This window comes from Oryctolagus cuniculus, chromosome 1, assembly GCF_051225735.1.
Source record: "Oryctolagus cuniculus isolate XC-2025 breed Fujian yellow rabbit chromosome 1, ASM5122573v1, whole genome shotgun sequence".
Taxonomy (NCBI): Eukaryota; Metazoa; Chordata; class Mammalia; order Lagomorpha; family Leporidae; genus Oryctolagus; species Oryctolagus cuniculus.
In genome coordinates this window covers 13142258-13157500 of record NC_142867.1, presented here as the reverse complement: position 1 = coordinate 13157500, position 15243 = coordinate 13142258, and the positions used below count along the sequence as shown (strand labels likewise).

At 47.7% G+C, this 15243-nt stretch overlaps 2 protein-coding genes across 3 annotated transcripts in view; one reads left to right on the top strand and one right to left on the bottom strand.

Moving 5' to 3' along the window:
* Positions 1-4647, top strand: part of DTX4 (deltex E3 ubiquitin ligase 4) — a 34246-nt gene extending 29599 nt beyond the window's left edge. For both annotated transcript variants that reach the window (XM_089308623.1, XM_051854367.3), the window contains exon 9: positions 1334-4647. In XM_089308623.1, the coding sequence (XP_089164749.1) occupies positions 1334-1567 (234 nt within the window). In that variant the 3' untranslated portion in view covers positions 1568-4647. The remainder of the gene's footprint in view (positions 1-1333) is intronic.
* A 277-nt stretch (positions 4648-4924) lies between these two features.
* Positions 4925-9444, bottom strand: MPEG1 (macrophage expressed 1). The gene has a single exon (XM_002709176.6). It carries the CDS (start codon positions 9329-9331, stop codon positions 7178-7180), a length of 2154 nt encoding a protein of 717 aa, XP_002709222.4. The 5' UTR covers positions 9332-9444; the 3' UTR covers positions 4925-7177.
* Positions 9445-15243: the final 5799 nt, after the last annotated feature.

The window sequence follows — 15243 nt, the reverse complement described above, 5'->3', positions numbered from 1 at the left end:
GGCCTCAATGTTCCCCTCTCTCTCATTCTTCACATCAGCATTCCAAAACCCTGACTGTGGGCTGACCTGTAGATTTAGGTGTAACGTGAACATGAACTTAGGAGCCAGACCAGCCTGGGCTCAAGTCCTAGTTTGGCTGTTGATGAGCAGTGGGAACTGGCATATAGCTCAGCTCAGAAGCAGCCTCCTGCATGAAATCTATACTGTTCCCTTCTGGGAATCAACAGAATATGCCTCACACTGTGGACTGTGGAGGCAGACAGCCATGAAGTTGAGCCCCCCTCCCAGCCCTGGCTGCTACTGTAAGACCAACTTATAAGACCAAGGCACATCGTTTATCTTCCCAGCTTCTCTCTCCTCCTTTGCAAAAAAGGGACAATGAGAGAGTACCTATCTCATCCATTTGTTCTGACATTATATGACCCAATGACTGGCAGTTTGAAAGTGTTTACTTGGGAAATGGTAGCTCATAATTTTAAGTCTACTGTTATAATTATTACCACTATAATGATTTCTCTCCTCCAGCCCACACCATGATGGAAATAGCCCAGTTTTGAACTAAGGACATTCATTGGGTGCTTTCTGATCAAGACCTGAAACAGGGGGTCAGGTGTTAGTCTTGCTCAACAAAGTTTTATTTTTTTGCAGTTAGCTGAATGAGAACATTCTACAGCCTACAACATATTCTCTGAGCCTCAGTTTCCTCATCTGTAAAATAAGGGCACTAATAGCACCTGCCATGCCTGGCTCCAAGTGTGGTTGTGAGAAACGGATGAGCAAATAAATGTAAAATAGCTTGGAAGAGGTCAAAGTGCTTTAAGATGTCATCAGAGAACTATTCTACAGTGTCAGCTGTGGGTAAATTAATTAGGTGGTGGTGATGGCAAAAGGCAGAGCTCCCAAAGTGCTTAGTCATAAATGCCTGCAGCTACCAGATCCTGTTTTTCACAATGCAGCTGTTCTGCTGCTGGTAACCTACATTGATTGGGTAGCGTGTTCCAGACACTAGCATGAAAATGCTTTTCATACAGTGCCCCATAAGGTGTTCATACCTTTAGAGGCAGATTGTACCGCTGCCTTTTTATAAATAAGGAAATAGAAGCTCAGAGAGGTGCTGCAACTTCTCCAAGGTCACACAGTTATTCAGTGACAAAGCCAAGACTCAACTGTAGCTCCCCGACTGCAAGTTCAAATGTCTTTGTCTTTCACTGTGTTGCTTAGGGCATCATGATGCAAGGAGGGGTGGGACTTTTGGAAGGACTTTGTCATCCAAAGGAAAACCTTTGACCGACACTGAATGTCTACCTTGGGTCTCCCATGTTTGTCCCACTAGGTTCTGAAGCTGCTGCTTGTGGCCTGGGATCGTCGTCTCATCTTTGCCATTGGTACCTCCAGCACCACAGGGGAGTCAGACACCGTCATCTGGAACGAGGTCCACCACAAGACAGAGTTTGGCTCTAATCTCACTGGCCATGGCTATCCAGACGCCAATTACCTGGATAATGTACTGGCTGAACTAGCTGCCCAGGGCATCTCTGAGGACAGTACTACCCAGGACAAGGACTGAAGCTGGAAGGGCCTTGAGATGGGAGGTGCCATGGGGACCACAGGGTGAAAAGTGAGGAGAGTCAAGGTGGAAGTTGGTGCCATGCCCTCTCGACTCCCTCATCTCCCCTCCTGTCCTGTCTCCATCCCTCACCCCTCCCAGCCACCAGGGGGAGATAGATTGAATATGATGTTGTCATTCATAAGCCTCATCCAACACAAAGGGGACATGGGATGAGGGCCATCCTGGGTCTGTTCCCATGGAGTTTTTGGTGCTGGGTAGGAAGGAACCCTCACCCCTTCCCCACGCCCCAAGCAGGGGGCATGGTCAGCACACTTAGGGTACGGATCGTGCAAGGGCACTCCATACCCTGGCCTTGTGAAGCCTGAGGCTCCTGGCCTCAGCCGGCTTCTTGCTGCTTCCACTCTGCTTGAGAGTGGAGTTTTGCTTTTCTCTCCTCCTCAGGAGGCAGGGAGCTCTCACTGTGCAAGGTTGGGGAGCAAAGGGGTGAACCGCTCAACTGTTGTGACACCAGAAATCAGATGCCTCGGTGTAGAGTGAGGAAGCACTTCCTGCTGCGAGGGTCAGGAGCCTCTGGGAGCATGGTCAGCTCTCATCACAGTCCTTGGCTTCTCCGGACCCTCCCCTCCTCCTCACGCCTCTGACCTGCCCAAAGAGGCATTTGGTTCTCTCGTGGGGATGGTTGGGCTCTGGGATTCCTCTCTGGGGTGGCATCCCATGATGCTGTTTCCAACCCCTCTCTGATCAAACCAGAGCCTACGTCCACTGAGCATCTGAAATGTCCTCAGGGAGAGGAGCCCATAGCCTTCTTCCCAACTCATCCCAGACCAGCTCAAAGATTCCATGAGTTTCATGAAGTCACTGTGAGTGGAGCCCATGCTGGGCTCTGTGCCATCTGTGTATGTGTGTATGTGTGTGGGGGTGCACAGTCCTATCATAGTCCTCACTCTGTTTTGGAAGATGCCAGACCCCAGTTCTGATAGGGATCAAACAGCTTAGTTGTGGTCCTTGACTTTCCTCACCCTTTGTCAACCTATCCCATAGTAAGCTTAGACCTGATGGAGACAAAACTGTGCTTGGGAAGATGTGATGAGTTGAGGGCTAGACTGATCCCTTTTTTATATTTCTTTTTGAGATAGGATCAGTCTTTTGTCTATGAGGGCTTCCATCTGTCTCCATGCAAATTGGCTGTTCAAAGCCCAGAGATGGTGCTGGGCCCCTCATCACACTCATCTATTACAAATTGATTTACAGCATGGAGGAAGCCTCTTAAGCCCATTCCTAACTGGGTTGGACTAACCCATTATGGTCTGGTCCAGTTTGCATCTGGGATGTGTCGCCAGACCCTGACTATCTCCTCCCGCCCATTACTCTTGCCTTTGACTCCCATTAAAGAATGAATTGAGGGTCAGGGAGGAGAGAAAGGGAGGATTAAGAAGGGAAACCCAATTGCCCCTTTGAAAGTGGGTTCTTTGAACTATGTGTTTGGGGGAAGTTCCTCTGGATACTAATTCGATTTATATACCTCATGTTTTGGGGGTTTGACGTATATATATGCATATATGTTCCATAGTATTTGGAAGGTTTTTGATGCTAGGCAAGTTGAAACAAAAGAACCTTCAAAATGGTACTGATGTTAGAATGGGAGACCAACTTCCTGTTGGGCCGATGGCCATTCTGACACTGGTGTGGCAATGCATTCGCCTGAGGGTCACCCAGTTCTCCAGGACAGGACACGCGGGTGTTGAGTCTTATCTCACTATCCAAGTGGCCCTGGGGTATTTATTGGTTCCACCAGAGGGAGCTCTGATAGGAGGAACTGTTCCTGCCACCATAGTCCCAGCCTCTCCGTTTGGCCTCACCAGCTACCAGCACACCAGTCCTGGGCTCCCTGCACCATGGGGCAATTTCCTGCCACAGTCGGGAAGGAAACATCTGAACTAAATGAAAGACATCCCGACGGTGCTTAGTGCCATGCCCATACACTTAGCAAGTGTCAGGGGTTACTGGAGAGCCTTGAGGTAGGCTTAGTACCATGCCTGCCCTCGGCACCCAGGGGTAGGAAAACACAGTGAGGCAGTAGGAGGTGGGGAAGAGAAGACACACTTTGGCAGCTGGAAATGGGCACTGGGGAGAGCCTGGCTTCTCTGCATCAGGCAGAAGGTGGCAGAGGTGAGCAAGGGGTAGCCAACAAGAGGCTATGCCAGAGAGTCAGGGCTCCAGTGGCACCACCACTTTGGAGTTCATCTTCATACTTCGAGCCTTTCCCTCTAGGTTCGGATCACTTCTGTGCCCTGTTCTCTTACTCTCTGGGGATGCTCAGCCAGGGCTACCTCATCCTCATGCCGTTCTTCTTGTGGGACTTTCTAGGCAGAAGAGTTCCTGAATTTCCTCCATAACACTGTGCCAAGCAAGGCAAGGCAGGGGGCATACGTCTGCTCCTTCTTTCGTGCCTACCTTGAAAGGCACGATTTTGGTTTCGGCGGGAATGCTGCCAGCAGAACCCTGTGCATCTGCTACTGTGGCACAGGGCATTGTCCCACCGAAAGCCCTGCTGTGCTCCCCTGGCCGGGCAGTGGATTCTACGCCTTTCCTCTCGTGGGCTTAGCACCAGCAGTATGGTTTCACCCTTCCTGAATCTCCAGGGTTGATGCACGGGGCTGGAGACCAGCTCATCCCTTGAAAGGTTAATTGTGTATATGTGGTTGTGTGTGCCTTTGTGTCTTCATTCTCCACCCCACCCCACTCCACCTTTTTGTAAAATCTGGACCTCTGTGGTTTTATACTTGGTCAGAAGTACTCATCCTGGTGTTGCACTGTCATGTGCATGAAAGGATTGGGGGAAGGCCCATGTGGCACAAGAAAGGCCCCCTGCCCCCTTTCCTTGTCTGTGGTTGCCCAGCATTTGAGTGGGGGTGGGGGTGGGGGTTCTGGGAGAGGGCAGGTGTATGTCCTGATGTGAATTGTTCTGTTACTGGTGTGTTTTTAAGTCCTTGGTGTTGCTCTGTGAGAGGACATCGCCACCTGGTGCTCATGAGCTGTATGTGCAGAACAATAAATGGCAAATGAACAACCACAAAGAACTGTTGACCTTCTGCTTTCTGTAGATGCATGCATCTATCTGAAATATTGGGTTACCTCCCTGAGTCCATAAGCAACCACAAAACCTTCCCCTGGATGCTGATGGGGGAGTCCCTTTTCTGTGTTTTGTTTGAAATTTCTGCATGTTCTCCACCCACAAATCTGACCTGGCTTGATTCCTGGTCCATCTAAAGAAGCAGATTACATATGTGGCATGAAGAAATGAGTAAGTGATCTTGTGGGAGAACGGTCATCTCTAAAATCATGAACATTCACTTGTTTAAAAAATATTTATTTGAAAGGCAGATTTGACAAAGAGAAGGGAGACAGATATCTTCCATCCATGTGGTCACCTCACAAAGGGCCACAACGTCCAGGGCAGAACCAAGCCAAAGCCAGGAGCCTGGAACTCCATCCAGATGTCCCTCGTGGGTGGCAGGGGCCCAAGTCCTTGAGCCATCTTCTGCTGCTTTCTCAGGCACATTAGCAGGGAGCTGGATCAGAAGTGGAGCAGCCAGAACTTGAAATGCTCCCCCTCCCCCCAATATCGGATGTCCGCATCACAGATAGCACTTAACCTGCTGCCCCAAACATTTACTTTTTAAGGGTCCCTTCACCTGAACACAAGATAATATATGATTCAATCACTCATAGTGTATTGTTGTTTTCAAATAAATGTTTAGTAATAATCACCCTGAGACTAGTGAGAACATAAAAGTAAAATGCATATGTAGAGCCACCTTTATCATTCCGAATTTGTCTCCACTTTTCATAGCTCACCAGATGTGGTTTTCTTGGAAGCCAGGATGGATCTTTCCACAGATCCTGCCCAAGACCACCAGGACTTGAAAGCAGAGGTTCTGAACTCTCCCTCAAGCTCTGACTTTGCAGAATGATATGGTGAATGTTGGTTTCATAGGGATGAACAGTCAGAGTGTTCCCTGGTACATATTTTAGTTCATGTTGCTATGCAGCTTGGTTAGTAAAAATGTGAGTGTGTGAAGAACTGTTCTTTTCAGTGGATAGTTATTACATTAAAGGTCTGGGAATCTTTGGTTATACCCAGTAATCTTCAAAGAAGCCACTGGAAAGTCAGTAATTGCCAAAAAGTGGTTAGCTTGTTTGCAACATACACAACACCCAGAACCCACAGAACACCCAGAGGTTTAGAACATGTGAGTGCTTATCAGGCAGAATTAAATGCTCAGGTTGTAGAAATCAGAGTCCTTGGCTGTGCAACCTGGAGAGCGGGGCTCAAATTCCATTCTGCATTTCTCTGTATCTGAGTTGGAAGAGAAAGAGTAAGCCCTAGACCTTAATTGCAAGCATTAACAAAAAAAGAACAAATTATCCTCCAGGGACACGAGTTCACTAATGACACTTGATTTGGTAAGTAAATATACAAATTTTTTAACTGTTGTGGAGGAACATGAATTATGTGGAGCTAATTAACAATTATGTGAGCTAAATTGAGCAAAGCCCCCAATATTGCTGGGTAACAGTCATGCATTCTGCTAGATGCCCCAGGGAAGTCAGCTTGGAACTGAAGTGAGTGATGCTAGATGTCTTTTTCAATTCATTTAAAAATGTGGACTTGACCATGTCAACCCCCTTTCTGCTGGTAAAAGAAAAGGTAGGTGCCCTACTGGTGCTTTCTACTCTGCTTTGACTTTAGGGAGGAAGTAACAGTAATCTTTAGATGTTTGCTTATTTGTGTGTGTGTGTGTGTGTGTGTGTGTGTAAGTGCATGTGAGAGGAAGATAGGGAAGGTAGGGGCCATGCATGGAAGAGGAAAGAACATGACACTGTAATGCTTGATCTATCCAGCTCTGTCTCTTCTTGGTGCCCCTTTATGATGAGCTAAAAGGAAGAAATCAATTAGCTGGCTGAGGGTAAGACTTCCAACTTCCCCTGAGCAGCAGAATCTTTCCCATGTTTTCACTTTCTCTGCTTACTCCTTGTCATCCAATCATCTGTCCTCTTTGCCCTCTTAATGGAAATTGATGTGTTAAAATATTTTCTGAGGATCTGATGACAGAAGTGAGAAGTTTTTTTGAGTGGTCTGGTCTAAGCAAGTCTTCATTGTCAGACAGTTGGGAGAAAGCAAAATAGAGAGAGGGGAGTACTTAAAAGCCAAAATTCTTGCAGCTCATAAATTGAAAACTGCAGACCTCAGATTAAAAGTACAGTTTCCAAATTCAAATATCAACATCCCCCTCTCTTTTTACACACATGCATCACTGATGACACACACACACCTGGAAAGGGATTCCCCCCCTTCATGGGTTAGTTCCCAGCATAGATTTTGCTCAAAAAACCACAATAACTCCCTCTTCCCACCCCCAGCCTTTCCATGTGGCTTCATTAATTTGCTGGCACAGATATCTGAACAAGAGGTAACAAAATTATACCTGCTTTGGTTGCACTTGCCTCTCCTGTACTTAGCAGGGCAGAAATAGAGATGGAAGTCATGAAAGATATGCTTGAAGCTCTAGTTGCAGAAGAGAGAAATCATTTTCCTGGAGAAGTTTAAGCTGGGCTCTGCTCTTGTCCTCTGGCATGGGTGTCTCCAGTCACCGTGATGTCTGGAACTAGACTCTCTCTCTCGTTGTCTATTGCTCGGTATTCCTTCTTCTTGTACTTCCGGCTGCCATAGACAGCCAGGGCGATGACAGCTGCCAAGAAGGTGGTGACCCCAAATGTGACCCCAGCTGCTGCCCCTCCTGACAGACCGTTATTGTCCCCATGAACAACCTTCATGGCCCTACGCAGTTCCAAAGGCTCTCCCAGCCGCCACTGATGAGTCTGGGTGTCTTTGATCCAGGATCTGGCATTCTCAGTATTGGTCACTATGACGGTGTTGGTGGCAGCCTGACTCATGAGGGGTGGCTGTGTGTAAGGCGGGAGCCTGGCGGGGGGCAGAGGTCCTCCCGTAAAGATCCCGGCTTTGACACAGTAGGACACTTGGCACCCATCACTGATGAGGGCTAGGTGTTGGCTGAAGCCCCCAGGACACTTTTTCAGAGAAGGTGCGCCTGTATCCCTGGAGGTTGTAGAATCTGCTAAGGGGTTTCCGACGATGCAACTGAAGAACCCTCCAAAGGGGACCAGAAACCTGTATCCCAGCTCATAGTCCTGAGAAACACACACCTTGAGGTTTCCAAAGAGGCTCAGTGGGTAATAGCTAGCTGGGCATGACTGTGCATTGGTCATGGGGTTGATGCTTTTACTACTGAAGAGGCCCCCAAAGAGTAGTCCTGAGTTTTCGGGTACTTGGCCACTGGACACACACCAAAAAGCTCGGAATTCAGCCCTTGCCACCCGGAAAACATCTTCACACACTCTCCTGCAGAAGATGAGGAGCGTGCACTTCCGCTGACACTCCAGCTGGTTGTAACCCTCCTCTTGGATCTGGGACAGAAGATGGACTGGGGAGAAGCCAGAGGGGCAGGAGAAATCACCAGTCAGTGGATTCTTCTGCTCCAGGTGTTGGCAGAGGAGAACAGCGTCGCTCCCCGAGAGCTGCGTGCATTCCTGGTAAACCCCACCAAAGGAGAAGTTGGTCATTTTCCCTTCGCAGGAGCCGTCATCCATATTGGCCTGGAAATTGAAGTTGGGTGAATCAACATCTGTGCAGCCAGGGTAAGTGTTGAATGCATAGTAACGTCTCACAGCCGTTTCCACTGTCTTAGACAGCTTCTTCACCAAGGGGCCTGGCAAGTCAGGCAGCATATCCGGCTTGATGAAGAAATACAGGGGCAAACCAGCACGGTCCACAGCCACCAGGTGGTTGGAGATGCTTTGCTGCCAGGCCTGGAGGGTGATACCGGGGTAAAAAGGTACCCCTCCGAGGCTCTCCACCCTGGAGTTGGTTCGGTTGGAGAGGTAGCTCTTGGTGAAGCCATTCTGGGAAGTGTAGTTCTCCTCAAATTTGAAGTTCAAGATGTTTTGGAACGCAGCTCCAGCGGAGGCAGTCATGGTGGCACGACTGTTCTGGTTGTCCTCGAGGAAGGAGGACTTGATGTGGTCCTCCTGGATAAGAGCAGCCCCAGCGTCCAAGCTGGTGATGACATGGGTGCCATAGTTAAGGACCAAGAGTTCTGCCAGGTAGGTGGCCATCCTTGTCTGATTGTTCTCTAGACGGTCAGAGATGTCCATGAGCTCCTTCTTAAACCCCCAGCTCAGTTCTGAAGCAGTGTTGATTCTGACGGTGTAGACCAGGTTTCTGACCTGAACCCGGGTGGTGATAGCATGATCCTTCACCTGAAGTGTCTTCATCCTCTGGAACTCAGAGGAGAACTTGCCATTGACTTTGGAAAAAAGAGAGAGCTCTGTGTTGATGGAGTAGGAAGTGCTGCTCTGGTAGTTCATCCAGGATTCCAGGATTTCTGAGTTCATCTCCAGGTTGCTCTGTTTCTGAGCAATGGTGAAGATTTCATCAGGGATGATGTACTGTCCATCCTCTGTGGTCCTGCAGTTGGTGTAAGTCAAACCTATCACCCGACCCATGTCCACATTCCTCAGATTATCCCAGCCTCCTCCAGGTAGGACTTCCAGGACAGGGAGTTTCAAGGCATCCTTGCATTGCTGAAATCCAGCCTCATTTGTCTGTACTAGAGGCTTGTCCGCTGTAGCCCAGGCTGCCACAGTCCCAAAGAGGATAGCAATGCCGAAGCTCTTCATGGCTCAGACAGCCCCAGTCGCATACTACCCTTAAGCAGCAGCCAGTAAGTTTGGTGCAAACTGAAACGCTAGCAAAGAAAGCAGTTGCTGAAACAGAAAGTTCAAGTTCTCCTAGAGATACCAGTTCCTCTTTAAGCTAATAGAATCGCAAAATGGGGAAGTGAGGGGTAATTGGAATACTATGGTCCATTAGGACTTTTAGACATTGTGCTCTACAGGATATGTAAATACGACGCTGAACCCTTAACAGTTCACCACTCTAACATCCTCCACCTCTGCTAATTACTCTGAAGCTGTGGTGGACGCCTAGAAAAAGAATGACCCCACACTCACCACTTCCTCCAGCAGACTTTTGGGTCTGCTTTCCCTTCATTCTGTTGGGTTTGTTGTTTTGAATTCTCCTTGTTTGCTTTCTCCAGGAATCTGTGGTTTCAGTTTTCTTTTCCTGGAAATGCAGCGATGAGTGGCGATATCGCCCTTGCTGAGACACCTTGCCTCCAGCACACCAGACCAGTGTAGGCCAAGGCCAGCTCTGCACTTCCCATTCACCTGAGGTGAAGGCACTTCCCACAGACAGATAACAACCTTGGACACACATCCTGTGGGGTTCCAGTGTTGTAAGCCCTGATAGTCTGGGTTTTGGAGATAGTATTATCTGGAGCAGAGCGATAGGGATCCGAAGAGGATTCTGTTTGCTTTATGCCAGGGTATCACAGTCTGCATTTGCCCAAAGCACTGAGAGTGACAGCAAGCGGCCGCACACTCTCGGTGTTTCCTTTCAGATGAAGATGCTCAAACGAAGAAAAAAGGTACAATATAATCTAGATTTTGATTTATCAAAAGCAGACAGTGGCCAAGGAATATAAATACACATGCATACACCTTTGTATATCATCTAAAAATGGGCAGTTGGAAATACATTTTGATATCTGTTGCTATATTTTTAATTTTCCATCCCATTGTCAAGTATATGTGATCAGTATAGGTGCATCAAGAAGAATGTAGTTCTTCATTACACATGTTTTAAAGCCACAACTCAGTAGGAAAACATAATTTCATGAATTTCCTTTCATGTGATGATTGCCAGGTTTATTTATTTATTTTTTACTTTTTTGACAGGCAGAGTAGACAGTGAGAGAGAGAGAGACAGAGAGAAAGGTCTTCCTTTGCCGTTGGTTCACCCTCCAATGGCCGCCATGGCTGGTGCGCTGCAGCCAGTGCACTGCGCTGATCCGAAGGCAGGAGCCAGGTGCTTCTCCTGGTCTCCCATGGGGTGCAGGGCCCAAGCATTTGGGCCATCCTCCACTGCACTCCCAGGCCACAGCAGAGAGCTGGCCTGGAAGAGGGGCAACCAGGACAGAATCCAGCGCCCTGACCAGGACTAGAACCCGGTGTGTCGGCGCCACAAGGCGGAGGATTAGCCTATTGAGCCACGGCGCCGATTGCCAGGTTTATTAGACCTGGTACTTGGAACCAAAATCAGACCTATTGCTCTGGTACCCAGATGAATTGAAGCCCTGCTCGGCTAATTCCTGGGGACAACTGGAGTGTGCCTTCATAGTTCTAGTGGTAACTATGGGAATCCAAGGGAATTAAGGAAGCTCCCAGTTACACCTTAATGAACCAGAGGCAGTGTTGAAACTGAGAAAAGTCAGCCTGTGCCACGGCTCACTAGGTTAATCCTCCACCTGCGGCGCTGGCACTCCGGGTTCTAGTCTGGGTTAGGGTGCCGGTTCTGTCCTGGTTGCTCCTCTTCCAGTCCAGCATTCTGCTGTGGCCCGGGAGTGCAGTGGAGGATGGCCCAAGTCCTTGGGCCCTGCACCCACATGGGAGAACAGGAGGAAGCGTCTGTCTTCTGGCTTCGGATCAGCACAGCGCGCCGGCCATAGCGGCCATTTGGGGAGTGAACCAACGGAAGGAAGACCTTTCTCTCTGGTTCTCTCTCTCTCTCTCACTGTCTAACTCTGCCTGTCCAAAAAAAAAAAAAAAAAAAAAAAAAAGTCATAATTCATTTCACAGACATCACTACATTATCACCTGTATACATCCTGGAAAGCAAGTTCTGAGGAATTCAATGTCCTTGGATTGTCATGGAAGTAGCAGATAAATGATTTTAGAAAGGATGAGGCCAGGGGCCAGCACTGTGGCATAGCAGGTAAAGCTGCCACCTACAGTGCTGGCTTCCCCTATGGGCACCGGTTCGTGCCCCAGCTGCTCCACTTCTGATCCAGCTCTCTACTATGGCCTGGGAAAGAAGTAGAAATGGCCCAGATGCTTGAGCCCCTGCACCTGCTTGGGAGACCTAGAAGAAGCTCCTGGCTCCTGGTTTTGGATTGGTGCAGCTCCGACCATTGCAGTAATTTGGGGAGTGAACCAACATATGGAAGACCTCTCTCTCTCTTTGCCTCTCTGTAACTCTGCCTTTCAAATAAATAAATAAATCTTGAAAAAGAAAAAAAAAAGAATGAGGCCAGTTGTATAGCCTCATGGTTTGAGATCCATTAGTTCTTACTGGAATCTTTTTTTTTAATTTATGTATTTTATTTGACAGGCAGAGTTACAGAGATAAAGGAAGAGACAGAAATAGAGATCTTCTCCCTCCTGATTCACTTCCCAAATATCCCAGTGTCCAGGGCTGGGCCAGGCCATATCAGGAGCCTGGAATTCCATTCAGGTCTCCTATGTGGGTGGCAGAGGCCCAAGGGCTTGAGCCATTTTACACTGCTTTCTCAAGCACATTAACAGGGAGCTGAATCGGAAGTGGAGCAGCCAGGATTCCAACAAGCACTCATATAAGATGCCAGCAAAGCAAGCAGCAGCTTACCCTGCCATGCCACAATGCCACAATGCCAGCCCCATCTTAGTGAAACCTCTTTGGTGTTGTGAAAGGCCAGAAATACCACATCTGGGTCTATTCATGCCACAGCCACCATGCTGTGGGGGAGGGCCAACCTACATCATCCACCCTAGAGGGATTCATCTGTCACCCAGTGTGCAGTCCACACTTGGCTAGGAAAACCAAAGCTCTGAACAGGATGTTCCAATTAGTTTATTAATCAGCTAGTCATGAATTTATATTTCAATTGTGATCCCAGAATTTGGAAAATCAGAACTGGGATCACAGTTGAATACTCAAGTATTTCTAATAAGCTTGCAGAATTATCTGCACACCTCTAACTGTTTCAGAGATAATTCTTCAGAAGGAGAGCTTGCTCATTTTTAAAAATATTTAATTATTTGAAATCAGAGGGAAAAAGAAAGCAGAGCAACAAAGAGAAAGGGAGATGTGGGGTGAAGGATCTTCTATCTGCTGGTTCAGTCCCCAAGTGGCCACACAGCCAGGTCTGGGCCAGGCAGAAGCAAAGAGCCAGAAACTCCATCTGGGTATCTTACACAGGTAGCAGGGGCTCAAATACCTGGGCCATCTCTGCTGTCTTCCCAGGCCCCTCAGCAGGACAATTGTAGAGATATGCTGACAATTTCTTACTCTTTTTTTAAAAGATTTATTTATTTATTTGAAAGTGAGAGTTACACAGAGAAGGAGAGGCAGAGAGAGAGCCAGCGAGCGAGCGAGCGAGAGAGAGAGAGGCTTTTTATCCACTGGTTCACTCTCCAATTGGCTGCAAAGTCTGGAGCTGCGCCCATTCAAAGCCAGGAGCCAGGAGCTTCTTCCGGGTCTCCCACACAGGTGCAGGAGCCCAAGGAGTTGGGCCATCTTCTACTGCTTTCCCAGGCCATAGCAGAGAGCTGGATTGGAAGTGGAGCAGCCAGGATTCAAACCAGCACCCATATGGGATACCGGTACTACAGGCAGCGGCTTTACCTGCTATGCCACAGTGCTGGCCCCAATTTCTTACTCTTTAAGATCTTTCCTAGATCCTATTAGGAATTCAGTCTCCTGAAATGGAAATGCAAGCAAGGTGAGTATAGATAATTGTATCTCAAATGTTCCTGCCTCTCTAAGTACCCAGGCTGTCTGTCCTTCTTCCTTCTTTCTTCCTTCCTTCCTCTCTCTCTTTCTTTCTTTTGCTAAAATCTTCCTGTTCATTTTTATCAAAGGAAAAAAAAGTGGGGAAAAAACGCTAAAAGAGCCAACAAAGGTGTAATTGTATTTTATCCACATGACAAAATATTTTACAGCCATTATTTCAGGCAATTTGAAGGACATGAGAAGCTCTTATGCCATCATATTAACAAAAAGGACAATAGACAGTCATCATGACCCCAAGTATGTATAAATATCTATAACTAACGGGGTGTACCCTAACCCATTAACTATATCTGGTTGGTAGGTTTTATGAATTACTTTACTTTTTCCTCTTTTCTGTGTTTTTTGTTTTGTTTTGTTTTGTTTTGTTTTTGACAGAGTGGAGAGTAAGAGAGACAGAGAGAAAGGTCTTCATTTTGCCTTTGGTTCACCCTCCAATGGCCGCCGCGGCCGGCACCACACCGATCCAAAGCCAGGAGTCAGGTGCTTCTCCTGGTCCCCCATGGGGTGCAGGGCCCAAGCACTTGGGCCATCCTCCACTGCACTCCCGGGCCATAGCAGAAAGCTGGCCTGGAAGAGGGGCAATCGGGATAGAATCCGGCGCCCCGACCGGGACTAGAACCCGGTATGCTGGCGCCGCAAGGCAGAGGATTAGCCTAGTGAGCTGCGGCGCCAGCTTGTATGTTTTGTATTTTCAACAGTGAACCTGTCTTTACTCCTTTGACACATTTTAATTGAAAATAAGATTTATAATGTAGGTAATTTTACAATAATAAAGTTAAATTTAATGGAGAATCTACTAAATATAAAACCAGGATGAGTACTAAGTAATCATCACTTTTGTAATAGTCATCAAACATACATCCAAAAAAAAAAAAAAAGAAGCAAGCTATTCTGGAATAGTCATATGCCTAAGATGATCCAAACCCTGTGGATGGCTGTGCACAAGGAAGTTCTCTCTTGGGTTCACAGGGAAACAGTGAAAAGGGAAGTGATGGGAATGTGGGCCTGACATGAATCTCCATGCCAGGAGCAGAAGGAGCAGCTCATAATGGTCAGGAGGGAGGAAGTGGTGGCAAGAGCTTGAACAGCGTGTTTCACTCACACTTTCCCCCCCGACCCCGTGCTGCTCTGCTCGCCAGAAATTTCCTCTGCTTTTTCTTGCACTGAAATGCACAAGCAATCACATAACCTCTCCAGATGGCCACACTGGAGGTCTAGGGGCCTGTGGCTAAAACCTCAAGGTTGGTCTCTAAAAGAAGGAGGCAGCTCTTCTACAAAAGGCATGCATCTGCTTTGCCCAGGAGCAGTTTCACTTCCTCCCCAAAAGAGGCCAGAGGGAAGTCCCAAGTCCGCTTGCTTTCTCAGTTTGAGCACGTGTGACCTTTCTGATTCTCTCTCATTGGTGCTATACCACAGCTCACATCCAAGGCTCAGTTCTGTGTGGGTCTGGAACTGGTCCAGGTGTTCCTACTTCTCCACTTCACCTTTGGTGTGAAGTGAGAGGGAAGTCTGGCTGCACTTACTGGGACCCCTTCCTTATTTCCAGCAGGAATTTAGGAGACTAGTCTGAAAGTGAACAGTCAAGTAACTGCTACGTAGATCAGATCACTATGACTTTTATGAATCCTGGAATAAATTTTGCCCTGGAAAATTTAGGAGATATCAGTGAACAAAGTGATATTTTCCTTTCTGCACAGTTGATTCCTAACCTGATGTTTTGGGATCTGCCTCGTCAGCTCCTGCGCCTCAGAGGCCATTCTTCCCACCAGGACTGTTTATGTACTAACCACAAAAGCAAGAATGCCAGAGTTTCTGATTCCTTCTAATCTGGAGGTTAGAAATACAAGGCTCAACTGAAATACTGAAATTCTGCATATTCCCATTAAAAGCTAACCCAGAATTTTCCAGCCAGAGCCTTTTT

What these genes read in the sequence shown, in the direction of transcription:
- MPEG1 (XM_002709176.6), bottom strand. Translation starts at nt 9,331, where the DNA reads ATGAAGAGCTTCGGCATTGCTATCCTCTTTGGGACTGTGGCAGCCTGG.